General features: G+C 44.0%; 1 protein-coding gene across 6 annotated transcripts in view; it reads right to left on the bottom strand.

Moving 5' to 3' along the window:
- Window positions 1-14,915, bottom strand: part of PLCH2 (phospholipase C eta 2) — a 1,361,647-nt gene that overhangs the window by 362,682 nt on the left and 984,050 nt on the right. For all 6 annotated transcript variants that reach the window (XM_063943084.1, XM_063943088.1, XM_063943089.1 and 3 more), the window contains one exon: window positions 1,940-2,183. In XM_063943084.1, the coding sequence (XP_063799154.1) occupies window positions 1,940-2,183 (244 nt within the window). The remainder of the gene's footprint in view (window positions 1-1,939; window positions 2,184-14,915) is intronic.

Genomic DNA, 14,915 nt, shown 5'->3' with positions numbered 1-14,915 from the left:
GTAGTTAATATCCGGCAGTCGGGTTCCCGGTGGCAGAATACTGATGGCTGAGAATGCTGACAGGTGTGCCAGGGCTATTCCCACTCGTGGGTGTCCACTACATCCATAGAATGGGGACAGAACCTGTGGTGAGCTGTGGTGTGCTTTCTCTCTCAAGCAGGCTGCTTAGCAAGCCCACAGTGCGATTTGATCATTTTCAGGGCAGCTCTCGGTGGTAATTAAGCTGCATAGCACTCTTAGCACTCTAATTGAGGGCTTAAAGCACTCTGACTATTGCCATAATGAGACAGTGTGTGGCCATAATATCAAACATAATGGGACATATGTACTAGGGTCCAAGTCTGCAGGAGGTGCGGGATGCCGGACGATATCGGACATTTTTTTAAAGGGGCAATCATTTAGAAGGCATGGTTATGCCTTGTAAATAATTGCCCCTTTAAAAACTTCAGAGATTGTCCGGCATCATGCACATCTGGCAAACTCGGACCCTATTACATATGCCCCAATAGGTCAGTGTGCCACACTGCCGGCTAGAAACAAATTCATGGCACTGGCCCCACCTCCACTTCCCTTCTGCCAATATCCCCTGTGTGTCCGTAGCAGTCACCCACTCTCTCTCTCCATTTGTGTTCCCACTTTATCATCAATATTGTATGTGCACTTGTGACTATCTCCCCTTAGCCATGTGTGCTTCTGCTCCTTCCCAAGTGTATCTCTACCCATGACCATGTACCTCTGCCCATGTGTGCTCCTGCCCATACCCATGTGTGTCACTGTCCATACATGAGTGTGTCATCCAATACCCATATTTCCAACTACAGTGTCTCTGTGTGCCTCTTGCTCCTACCCCTGTGTGCCTCTGCCCTAACCTATGTGTTCTTTATCCCAACCTTTTGTGTGCCACTAACCCTAACCATGCGTGCCTCTGCCCATACCAATTTGTACCTCTGCCGTACCCATGTATGTCTCAGTCCCTGCCCTTGAGTGCCTCTGTCCATACCCATGTGTGCCACTAACCCTAATCATGTGTGCCTCTCATTATATGTGTGCTTTATCCCAAACATATATGTGCCTCTGCCCATACTCATGTGGGCCACTACCCCTACCAACATGGGCATCTGCCTCTGTCCATAGCCATGTGTGTCATAGTCTGTACAAGAATGCATCACCCCATATCCATGTGTGCACTACGGTATCTGTGTGCTTCTGCCCTTACCCATGTGTACCACTGTCCCTACACATGTAGGCCTTCGTCTATACCCATTTTTGCCTCTGCCCCTATCCATGTGTTCTTTATCCCATACTTATGGGTGCCACTAACCTTAACCATGTGTGTCTCTACCAGTACCCAGGTGTGCCTCTGCCCATACTTGTGTACCAGTATCTGTACCCATGTATGCCTTAGTCCATACCCATGTGTGCTTACTGTATGTGTGCCACTAACCCTAACCATGTGTGCTTCTGTCCCTGCCCATGTGTGCCTCTGTCCATACATGAGAGCATCATCCCATACCCATATGTGCCACTACAGTGTTTTTGTGTGCCTCTGTCCCTACCCATGTGTGCCTCTGCCATAAACCATGTGTTCTTATGTGTGCCACTAATCCCTACCATGTGTTCCTCTGCCCATGCCTATGTGTGCCTCTACCCGTACCCATGTGTGCCTCAGTCCATGCCCTAGTGTCACCTTGTACACATCCCCGCAGCCATACACGGTGGAGAAGCGGTATCAGTACACATAACAGCACAAACATCACTTCTCCCCCATAACGAACCTTCACACATCTACCCCAATGTAACCAGTACATTATTAAGCAAATGCTTGATTTTACTAAAGCATTTCTTGCTGCTTCTGTTAGCAGCAGTTAAATTTTGCCAGCCAGCACCTTATGATTAGCGTGCACCTGTAATACCAGCATTGGTGTGTTGAAAAGGATATTGGTCCCGAGTTCTTTGACGTTTAGAAAGACTATCTTCATCACTTATGCCTGCCATCAAGTACTTCAGACCCGTTATCCATGTCCGAGCTTCTTCTCCACTCGATGACACCAAATCCAAAGACTCCATGCGATCCCCATAGTAGATACTGAAACAACAGTTTGGATCAAAGCTGCCGTCAGCATAGCGCTGGAAAATCTCTGACTGTTTCCCTTCGCAGACTTCCTGAATAGAATCAATTGATACTGAAAAGAAAACAATAAACCATTTTAGTGGGAGCAAAAACATACAACCATTTTCTTGTCAGAGAACAATGTCTACAAAACGGAGTAAGACTTAGACCTGATGGTGGATGGCGTTTCTCATGCCAGTGGCAGTAGTCATGGAGCTAAGTGGTAACAAGTTCTGTAGCAAACAATGGGGCAGATGTATTAACCTGTAGAAGGTATAAGGAAGTGATAAACCAGTGATATGTGCAAGGTGATAAAGGCACCAGCCAATCAGCTCCTAACTGTTAGTTTTCATATTGGAGCTGATTGGCTGGTTCATTTATCACCTTGCACATATTGTCATGCCTTCAGCATTTGCTTTGTGTAGATCTGATTACTTTTATTACAGAAAGTTGTATTATTGCCCCATCTGGTGGTCAGTCCCATCAATTAATTTGACCCTCATAGCCTCTTGTAGCCAGTCTTGCAATGCATTCTGGGATGAAGAAGCTGGGATCAGCCTTTCTACTTCCCTCATGGTCCCAGACAGTCATGCTTTACATGGGTCCAACTCTCATATAGCATTCGATGGTGAGTTTGTATATTAAATGTCTCATCTCAACCTGTTTAGCCAGTGAGTAATGTTAGCTGCACTGTAGTTTATACTTGCACATGTAATCACATGTTTGCACAGCCCATGTTATATGTACTTGTGTATATCCATTTTGCTTTTCACATGCATATCATAATTGCATATTCTTGTTTCATTAACAGTTTTACCTCATTATCACATATCATCATATCGTATTGTACATCAAATCAACGCATCATATCTGTGATCCCTTTACTGAATAATAAAACACCGTTCTACAAACACCTCTTCTGAACAGATTATTGAAAAGTAAAGGTGGTTATACTGTAGGCTTCAAATTTGCCAGAAAGGGCTTAGTGAGAGGCTGAACAGTAAAACATCGAATGCTACAAGCAGATGGACTCTCTTACACTGACTCCGTCAGTAAATCATTGCCTGTCAGCAGTGGGGACATATACTGACTTACAGAGCCGTTACACTGCCAGCCACAGCTATCTGCATATGACAGCCACACAGTTTCTATACAGTCTACCAACTATGGCAGCTCAGCAATAGGAGTACCGCCATTTGACTACACAGAAACCTGTACAAGTCAGTGCAGCCACGCTTATAAGGCAACACAACAGTCTCTTCACAGTCAAGCAGCTTCATAACAGTTCAAAGATACTGACTCCTCAGAGATCTGCGACACAGTCTGAACAGTTACTTGCAGACAGCATTACAGCAGTCTCTACACAATCAAACATCTCTACCAGATCACCATGTCACAGAAAACGATATCCTCATACAAAACAAGGTCCCAAGTCTCTGGTTCCTCCAAATCCTTGTCTGTCAGTAATGCAGCCATCATGGCACGTGCAAATGCGGAAGCCGCAAAAGTAAGGGCTAACTTTGCCGAGCAGGAGATGCAATTAAAAATCGAGAGCAAACGCTTAGAAGCAATCGGCGAGAAGCTCGCTGCAGAGAAGGAGGCAGCGGCTGCCATAGCTGAAGCAGAAATCTTGGAGACTGCAGAACTCCCTGATATAAGAAGAACCAATGTACTTGACACAGAGAATGGATCTCAGGATTCACTGCAACGCACATCAGAATACGTACGTCAAGTCTCAAAAAGGAGTAGCAACCCTCCATCTTTACAAGGTACGCATTCAGACCTCATGCAAACAAATCAAGTACACTCTACAGCGCCACCACCAGTGGACAACAGACCACACATTTGCAAGCAAGAGAATCCTAGACACTGTGAACCTATGAGGGACAACTCTTCCCCACCTCAGATGTCTGAATCTGCAAACTCCAAGAAAGACACAGCCTACTTCACACAGAAGCGGTGTGATACCAACCGTCGGGAACCAGACAACACTAACAGGTATGACTACACACCATATACCTACCGTGTTAATGTACCGACATCTCCAAGAGCCAATCAGGACACATTAGACTTTGCTAAATTTCTCACCCGCCGTGAATTAGTCACGATTAGTATTTCAAAGTTCAATGATCGCCCTGAGAACTTCAGAGCCTGGCAGTCCTCTTTTCAAAATGCTATCAGAGGAATAGACCTTTCACATAGTGAAGAGATAGACCTCTTAATTAAATGGCTTGGGAATGAATCTGCAGAACATGCTAGAAGGATAAGAGTGATTAACATTAACCACCCTGAGAATGGACTTAGGATGATCTGGGATAGACTTAATGAGTGCTATGGCTCACCAGAGATAATAGAGAGTGCTCTGTTCAAAAGAATAGACGATTTCCCCAGGTTACCCAACAAAGGCTATCAGAGACTCAGAGAACTAAGTGACTTACTAAAAGAACTTCAAGTAGCTAAATGTGAGGGAGATTTACCAGGACTTGCCTTCCTTGACACAGCCAGAGGCGTTAACCCTATAGTGCAGAAACTACCGTATAATCTGCAGGAACAATGGATCAACCATGGCTCCAAATATAAGCGGCAGAACAAAGTGCAATTTCCACCATTCTCAGTTTTCGTGGACTTTGTACACCAGCAAGCTATGACCAGGAATGATCCTAGTTTTGCCTTTACCTTGACAAATACTGCACCTATGGTACCTAACCCCCGCAAAACATCAGTTGCAGTTCACAAGACTAATGTGCATTATTCAGATTCTTTCCGCAGGTCTACCAGCTTTAATCGCCAAGAGACCACAGACAAAGATCCAGCCAAGCAATGTCCTCTGCATCACAAACCGCATCCTCTCCTGAAATGCAGAACCTTCAGAGAAAAGTCCCTGGAGAACCGCAAAGCCTTCTTAAAGGAGAATAGGATCTGCTACAAGTGCTGTTCCTCCACATCACACCTCGCCAAGGACTGCAAGGTTAGTGCTAACTGCACAGAATGCCACAGCACAGACCACAATACCGCTCTACACCCTGGTCCTCCCCCATGGGCTTTGCAACACAGTTATACCGATACAGAGCATGGCGGGGAGCACAGTGTAGAACAAAAAGACACTGTTGCAGTCACACCAGAAATAACTTCACAATGTACCGAAGTCTGCAAAGATGCCATTAGCGGTAGATCCTGCTCCAAAATATGTTTAGTCAAAGTTTACCCCAAAGGCCATCCAGACAAAGCCGTTAAACTTTATGCAATCCTAGATGACCAAAGTAACAGGTCTCTAGCCAGATCAATCTTCTTTGAGACCTTTAATGTTAAAGGACCCAGCACTCCTTACTCCTTAAGATCCTGCGCAGGGAGTTTTGAGACAACAGGAAGGAGAGCAACTGGCTATCAAATTGAGTCCTTGGATGGGAAGACATGTCTCTCTTTACCAACTATCACAGAGTGTGACGAGATTCCAGACAATAGGAGTGAGATTCCTACACCAGATGTAGCTAAACACCATACACATTTGAAACGCATAGCACATCTGATACCAGAACTGGATCCACATGCCCAAATAAATCTACTCATTGGGAGGGATATCCTACAAGTCCACAAAGCCAGAAGTCAGATTAATGGTCCACATAACGCACCTTACGCTCAAAGACTGGATCTGGGATGGGTAATAATAGGAGAAGTATGTCTTGGAGATGTGCATAAACCAGATTCTGTCAACAGCATGCTTACCTGTACTTTAGAAAATGGACGCCCTTCTCTATTCCAGCCATGTCATAACCATTTCCTCATAAAGGAATTACCACACTGTACCTTCATAGACTCAACTAGTGACAACCATATCTGTGACAACTATCAAGATCATCTGGGACACGCAGTCTTCCAGAGAACAAAGAAGGATGACCAGGTGGCAATGTCCATAGAGGACAAACTATTCTTGGAAATAATGGAGAAAGGACTAGTCAAGGATGATGCCAACAGCTGGGTTGCTCCTCTACCCTTTAGAACACCCAGACAACGCCTTCCTAATGACAGAGAACAAGTACTCAAACGCTTCTCTTCACTTAAACACAACTTTCACAGGAAACCAGAGATGAAAGATCATTTCTTCTCCTTTATGGCTAAAATATTTGAGAATGGTCACGCCGAGATAGCTCCCATTCTTAAAGACACAGAAGAATGCTGGTACCTGCCAATGTTCGGAGTATATCACCCGAAGAAACCAGGTCAGATAAGAGTGGTGTTCGATTCCAGTGCCCAGTTTGAAGGTGTTTCTTTAAATGACGTACTCCTGACAGGACCAGACCTTAACAACAAACTCCTAGGAGTACTCATCCGTTTCCGAAAAGACTCTATTGCCTTCACAGCTGACATTCAACAAATGTTTCATTGCTTTCTTGTGAGAGAAAAAGACAGGAATTTCCTAAGATTCTTCTGGTTCAGAGACAATGACCCCTCAAAAGACATCACGGAGTATCGCATGAAGGTACACATCTTTGGTAACAGCCCTTCACCTGCAGTTGCCATCTATGGACTCAGACGTTCAGCTCAAGAGGGTGAGCTAGAGTATGGTTCTGATGTTAGACAACTTGTAGATAAAGACTTCTACGTGGATGACTGCCTAAAATCTATGCCAACAGCCGAGACAGCAATCAGCCTCCTCAAAAGAGCTCAGGAAATGCTTGCTTGTTCAAACCTGAGGCTTCACAAAATAGATTCCAACAGCAAAGTAGTGATGGAAGCCTTCCCTTCCCAAGATCATACCAGCGATTTAAGAGACTTGGATTTAGGAACCGATTCCCCACCAGCTCAACGTAGCCTTGGACTCTTGTGGGACTTAAAATCTGACACCTTTACCTTCCAAGTAAACAGCGAAGAAAGACCCTTCACTCGCAGAGGTGTTCTCTCTACTCTAAACAGCTTGTACGACCCCTTAGGATTTGCAGCTCCTGTCACTATCCAAGGTAAAGCTTTGCTCAGAGACCTAACCTGTGAGTCAATTGACTGGGATGCCCCACTGCCTCCCCAGAAAAGAAACTTGTGGCAAGAGTGGAAAGATTCTCTATCTACCTTATCCAACCTCCGCATTACACGTCCATATGCCCCCGTGCCTTCTACAGCAGTACAAAACCAGAGACTACTGTATGTGTATTCTCTGATGCCTCAACCCAAGCAATTGCTGCAGTTGCATATCTTAAGACCATGGACATCAAGGGACAATGTCATATTGGATTTGTCATGGGCAAAGCAAAGTTAGCTCCACGTCCAGAACACACAGTGCCCAGACTTGAACTTTGTGCTGCAGTACTAGCTGTAGAATTAGCTGAGCTCATTTCATCTGAGTTACCAATTGGACTCTCTGAAGCAGATTTCTACACAGACAGTAAGGTAGTATTAGGCTACATATGCAACGAGACCAGACGGTTCCATGTTTATGTCAGCAATCGTGTGCTAAGAATCAGAAGATCCACCAATCCAAAACAGTGGCACTATGTATCTACTGCTCACAATCCAGCAGATCACGCTACAAGAGCTGTCCCAGCCAGTATCCTCAAAGACACTACATGGCTCAGAGGACCTGAATTCCTGTACAAGGCAGATTCGAACAATCCTGAAAGTAGCATATTCAAGCTAGTAGACGCAGACTCAGATGTTGAAATTCGTCCACAAATAACTACAATCCATACCGTAACTTCAGATTGTCAACTTCAGCCTCACAGATTCCAAAGATTTTCAACTTGGAAATCACTTGTCAGAGCCATTACCTGCTTAACTCACATAGTCCATTCATTTAAACGCAACGCATCTGTAAGTGTGAATGGATGTAAAGGTTGGCATCACTGTCAAAATGTTTACGCACCAGAAGAAACACAACGATCCAAGAACCTTATCATCCGTGTTGTGCAGCACCAAATCTTTTCCGGAGAGATCGACTGCATTAACAGTGGAAATCCTATTCCCAAAGACAGCACCTTAAAAAAGCTAGACCCTTTTCTTGATGAAAATCATTTATTGAGAGTAGGAGGCCGTCTTCAAGAAGCAAACTTGGAGACAAATGAGAAAAATCCTTTAATAATTCCTGGGAGTCACCACATAGCTTCTTTAATTGTGCAACACTATCACAACGAAGTCAAACACCAAGGACGATTGTTTACCGAAGGAGCTCTACGATCAGCTGGGTTCTGGATTATTGGAGCGAAAAGGTGTGTAAGCAGCACAATCTTCAAATGCATCATTTGCCGTAGACTTCGTGGTACTTCCCAAACTCAGAAGATGGCTAATCTTCCAACAGACAGACTTAGTACAGACCCTCCTTTCTCCAATGTTGGTCTTGATGTATTTGGTCCATGGACTGTCATCACACGACATACTAGAGGTGCGAATGCGAACAGCAAGCGCTGGGCGGTTGTATTCACTTGTATGAGCATCAGAGCTGTTCACATCGAAGTTATAGAATCAATGGACACTTCAAGCTTCATCAATGCCTTTAGACGCTTCATTGCTATCCGTGGCCCAGTAAAACACATCCGGTCCGACAGAGGTACCAACTTCATTGGAGCAGCCAAAGAATTACAAATTAATTCGAACATTGACACTAAAAGCATAGAGAGATATCTCAGTGAGCAAGGTTGTACATGGACCTTCAACCCGCCTCATTCTTCTCATATGGGAGGTGCCTGGGAAAGGATGATCGGCATGATACGCAGAATCCTTGATTCCATATTCTTGCAAGTGGGAACTGCAAGACTTACTCACGAGAGTTTAACAACCTTCATGGCTGAAGTCTCAGCTATTGTCAACGGAAGACCATTGACTTCAGTGTCTAATGACCCAGAAGACCCACTTCTACTTACTCCGGCCACTCTTCTTACACAGAAGACCGGGATTACCTATGCTCCTCCTGGAGAATTCAATACCAAAGACCTGTTCAAACGTCAATGGAGACAAGTTCAAAGCCTTGCAAACACCTTTTGGGACAGATGGAAAAGACAATACCTTTCTACCCTGCAGTCAAGGAGCAAGTGGCAAGTTGCCAAACCCAACTTAAAACCAGGTGACATTGTGCTCGTCAGAGATTGCCAGTCACAACGCAACGAATGGCCTTTAAGTCTTGTCACCAAGACGTTCCCAAGCAAGGATGGGAAGGTTCGTAAGGTTGAGGTCAAGATCTGTAAGCGAGGAGAGACTAAGTTGTTCCTCAGACCAGTGACTGAACTATTCTTATTGTTATCTGTTTAGAGTTTAAAATATGGTACCAGTGATACCAGACGGGGAGTGTCATGCCTTCAGCATTTGCTTTGTGTAGATCTGATTACTTTTACTACAGAAAGTTGTATTATTGCCCCATCTGGTGGTCAGTCCCATCAATTAATTTGACCCTCATAGCCTCTTGTAGCCAGTCTTGCAATGCATTCTGGGATGAAGAAGCTGGGATCAGCCTTTCTACTTCCCTCATGGTCCCAGACAGTCATGCTTTACATGGGTCCAACTCTCATATAGCATTCGATGGTGAGTTTGTATATTAAATGTCTCATCTCAACCTGTTTAGCCAGTGAGTAATGTTAGCTGCACTGTAGTTTATACTTGCACATGTAATCACATGTTTGCACAGCCCATGTTATATGTACTTGTGTATATCCATTTTGCTTTTCACATGCATATCATAATTGCATATTCTTGTTTCATTAACAGTTTTACCTCATTATCACATATCATCATATCGTATTGTACATCAAATCAACGCATCATATCTGTGATCCCTTTACTGAATAATAAAACACCGTTCTACAAACACCTCTTCTGAACAGATTATTGAAAAGTAAAGGTGGTTATACTGTAGGCTTCAAATTTGCCAGAAAGGGCTTAGTGAGAGGCTGAACACATATCACTGGTTTATCACTTCCTTATGCCTTCTCCAGGTTAATACATCTGCCCCAATGTTTTCTAAAGATAGAAACAAACAACGCCATAACTAGGGGTGTGCAAGGCGGTGCCACTGCACAGAGCGCAAAGCCCACGGCCCCAGCATCTGGCTAGCAGGGTGCTTGAGATGGCTAGAAATGCCTTCATTTCTATATGAATATGGAAGACCTTTTTCTTTCTCCACCCAACAAACATTCTGAATTTCTGGAGACGTGGTTTACTTGGATTGACTTTAAGACTACACCTAAGAATGCAGTATTGGTTCCAAGGGGGCATATGTATCAAGTCTGGAGAAGTGATAAAGCAATGATAAGTGGAAGGTGATAATGCACCAGCCAATCAGCTCCTGTCAATTTACATATGGAAGCTGATTGGCTGGTGCATTATCACCTTGCACTTATCACTGCTTTATCACTTCTCCAGGCTTAATACATCTGCCCCAAGGTTCTGAATCTTCTTAGCTACCCTGGGGGTGGACTTTATCACCTTAGTTCCCCTGGTGTCTTCACGGATTCATGTCTTTCCACTTTGTACCTGCATTATCTCTCTACTCACCCTCTTTTCCCTTTCCATTCTCTTCTGTCGTTTGCTTTTCTAATTTCCACCATGGCCTCTTTATTTTCCATATAATCACTATAACACACGTGTGACTGTCCAATGTTATTGTAGTGTTATGTATAATTACCTGCCCATTCTTTAAATTCTATTATCACCTGTTATACAATTTATTTATTTTTTAAATAAAGAATCCATAAAACGAAAACAAAAAATGCCTACAAATTTATAGGACATATTTATAGCACAGCCAAACCCCAACTAACTAGCTAAAGACTTGAAGAAGGCTACCCCTCCAACCATACCTGTGTGGTTATCAATAAGATGTGGTTCATAGCCTCAATTGAATATATTTCCAGCTTAATACACTCCTTTCATAAAGTCTGTAATCCTTGGCATAACACCTCCGTTCCTGGCACCTTCCAGAATCTTACATAATCCTGCTGGCTGGCAATTTCCCTTCCTAGTCTCCGTCCCCCTCCCCCCACTCACACTTCGCTCTCACAGTCTTTTCTGGGTTCAATCTTTCTCTTTCCCTAAAAACTCATAAACATTATATAATAGACATTTCTCTGATACCATGTCAGCATGTTTGGCTCCATAATTCTAATAATGACTATTGGAACCTGTGGTGTATGTGGTTTCCCATTTTTTTCTCTTTATATACGTAACACTTGTTGCCGTTTTGATGTTGCACTGCTGTGATACAACAAAAACTTTAAAAAAACAACAACAGTCAACCTCAGCCTTGTATATTCATATTCACAAAGAATCCTCTAATAAGCTTAGATTATATTCATTTCAGAACAGTGCACCATATACATAAGACACAACACCACCAAAACCACAAACATCTGATGCAAAATAGGATTGTCAGCTACACTAATTGGTTTGCATACAGATGTGTCCTCATACTGTATATCATTGCTGCAGTCGTGCCAAATAGCCCCTCTCCACGCACAAAGTCCTGTGGGACTCTGCTAGGGTTGTGCGTCTTTCTTTCCTGAATCTGTGTACGAAGTGCTACGATGCTGCAGTGCATTGTATACAGTCTCACACACATATACAGTTACAATATACAAAGGTCACATATCAAAATATTCAGCACAGTCTCCTGGTGCGTCTTAGTCGCGTCAAAATTGCAACTAAGTCGCATTTCGTTAAAAAAAAAAAGATGCCTGACACTAGCAGAGTTGCACAGAACCTGGTGGCTTAATCGGGCCAGGCATTTCACTCTGCATGGCGTATTGAGGCTAGATGTATGAGGACACTCTGTATGCCTGAACAATGCATGCAAAGGTTATTATGCTACTTGCACAGCATTGTCACTGTCATTATCAGAGAATTCATGAATTACACTTTGATTAATGTCAAGTACATCACAAAATAAAAAAAAATCTTTAAGGGGGTTACCCAATTTGCCACAATAATGCGTTCGTGGCTGAAGTTATCGCACCTAACTTAACTCCCCCCAAAAATGCTTATCGCTGACTGTGCTCTCCCATTTTTCGCACCTATCCTATTCCAAAATAGCGAAAACGAGATTCATGCTATAATGTTAGCTGGCAAAACAAGATAACAAAAGGAAAATACAGGGAATTCTGCTTGTACCTCCCAAAAAGCCAAACTAATATAGGAAAACATTATAGAAGTCTATTATTGGCCATAAAACAACTATTTGGTGTCATTAGATAGGGTGAAATGGCGGTTATATTTTTTTTTTTTGTTTAAATGTGAAAAAAATTATAGCAATTTTTTTTCAGCAAAATAAATACTCATTAAATTTGGGGCACATAAAATGGGTATTAGCATGTATTTGGGTCATTTAAGGGGACTTAAAAAAAAGTTTAAACATACCAATTGCTCCCATCTGCAAGTCTAAAAACATTTGTCCTATTCATAAAGCACCCCAATATACGTGTCCCATTTCCATCACTTTTTTACACCAAAAATTACATGTCATTACTGGCCAATTAAAAATAATTAAAAACATCTTAGTACCTAATTAGTCATTCAGGGGGTTTCCCAGGGGTTCTGAACCAAATCACCATATTTTTACCTTAAAATAGGGATTCTGCACTACTTATAACCTGCTCAGAAAATAAGAATTTACTTACCGAAAATTCTATTTCTCGTAGTCCGTAGTGGATGCTGGGGACTCCGTAAGGACCATGGGGAATAGCGGATCCGCAGGAGACTGGGCACAAAAGTAAAGCTTTAGAACTACCTGGTGTGCACTGGCTCCTCCCCCTATGACCCTCCTCCAAGCCTCAGTTAGGATACTGTGCCCGGACGAGCGTACACAATAAGGAAGGATTTTGAATCCCGGGTAAGACTCATACCAGCCACACCAATCACACCGTACAACTCGTGATCTAAACCCAGTTAACAGCATGATAACAGAGGAGCCTCTAGAAAAGATGGCTCACTACAGCAATAACCCGATTTTTTGGTAACAATAACTATGTACCAGTATTGCAGACAATCCGCACTTGGGATGGGCGCCCAGCATCCACTACGGACTACGAGAAATAGAATTATCGGTAAGTAAATTCTTATTTTCTCTAACGTCCTAAGTGGATGCTGGGGACTCCGTAAGGACCATGGGGATTATACCAAAGCTCCCAAACGGGCGGGAGAGTGCGGATGACTCTGCAGCACCAAATGAGAGAACTCCAGGTCCTCCTCAGCCAAGGTATCAATTTTGTAGAATTTTACAAACGTATCTGCTCCTGACCAAGTAGCTGCTCGGCAAAGTTGTAAAGCCGAGACCCCTCGGGCAGCCGCCCAAGATGAGCCCATCTTCCTTGTGGAGTGGGCATTTACAGATTTTTGGCTGTGGCAGGCCTGCCACAGAATGTGCAAGCTGAATTGTACTACAAATCCAACGAGCAATAGTCTGCTTAGAAGCAGGAGCACCCAGCTTGTTGGGTGCATACAGGATAAACAGCGAGTCAGATTTTCTGACTCCAGCCGTCCTGGAAACATATTTTCATGGGCCCTGATAACGTCTAGCAACTTGGAGTCCTCCAAGTCCCTAGTAGCCGCAGGCACCACAATAGGTTGGTTCAGGTGAAACGCTGAAACCACCTTATGGAGAAACTGAGGACGAGTCCTCAATTCCGCCCTGTCCGAATGGAAAATCAGATAAGGGCTTTTACAGGATAAAGCCGCCAATTCTGACACGCGCCTGGCCCAGGCCAGGGCCAACAGCATGACCACTTCCCATGTGAGATATTTTAACTCCACAGATTTAAGTGGTTCAAACCAATGTGACTTTTGGAACCCCAAAAACTACATTGAGATCTCAAGGTGCCACTGGAGGCACAAAAGGAGGCTGTATATGCAGTTCCCCTTTTACAACGTCTGAACTTCAGGGACTGAAGCTAGTTCTTTTTGGAAGAAAATTGACAGGGCCGAAATTTGAACCTTAATGGACCCCAATTTCAGGCCCATAGACACTCCTGTTTGCAGGAAATGTAGGAATCGACCCAGTTGAATTTCCTCCGTCGGGCCTTACTGGCCTCGCACCACGCAACATATTTTCACCAAGTGCGGTGATAATGTTTTGCGGTTACATCCTTCCTGGCTTTGATCAGGATAGGGATGACTTCATCCGGAATGCCTTTTTTCCTTCAGGATCCGGCGTTCAACCGCCATGCCGTCAAACGCAGCCGCGGTAAGTCTTGGAACAGACAGGGTCCTTGCTGGAGCAGGTCCCTTCTTAGAGGTAGAGGCCACGGATCCTCCGTGAGCATCTCTTGAAGTTCCGGTTACCAAGTCCTTTTTGGCCAATCCGGAGCCACGAATATAGTGCTTACTCCTCTCCATCTTATCAATCTCAGTACCTTGGGTATGAGAGGCAGATGAGGGAACACATACACTGACTGGTACACCCACGGTGTTACCCGAGCGTCTACAGCTATTGCCTAAGGGTCCCTTGACCTGGCGCAATACCTGTCGAGTTTTTCCCAACGGTTTATAATCATGTGGAAGACTTCTGGGTGAAGTCCCCACTCTCCCGGGTGGAGGTCGTGTCTGCTGAGGAAGTCTGCTTCCCAGTTGTCCACTCCCGGAATTGCTGACAGTGGTATCACATGATTTTCCGCCCAGCGAAGAATCCTTGCAGCTTCTGCCATTGCCTTCCTGCTTCTTGTGCCACCCTGTCTGTTTACGTGGGTGACTGCCGTGATGTTGTCCGACTGGATCAACACCGGCTGACCTTGAAGCAGAGGTCTTGCTAAGCTTAGAGCATTGTAAATGGCCCTTAGCTTCAGGATATTTATGTGAAGTGATGTCTCCAGGCTTGACCATAAGCCCTGGAAATTCCTTCCCT

The sequence above is a fragment of the Pseudophryne corroboree genome, chromosome 10 (assembly GCF_028390025.1).
Source record: "Pseudophryne corroboree isolate aPseCor3 chromosome 10, aPseCor3.hap2, whole genome shotgun sequence".
Classification (NCBI taxonomy): domain Eukaryota; kingdom Metazoa; phylum Chordata; class Amphibia; order Anura; family Myobatrachidae; genus Pseudophryne; species Pseudophryne corroboree.
Note: the sequence above shows the minus strand (reverse complement) of the source record. Positions and strands in the feature narration are given on the sequence as shown.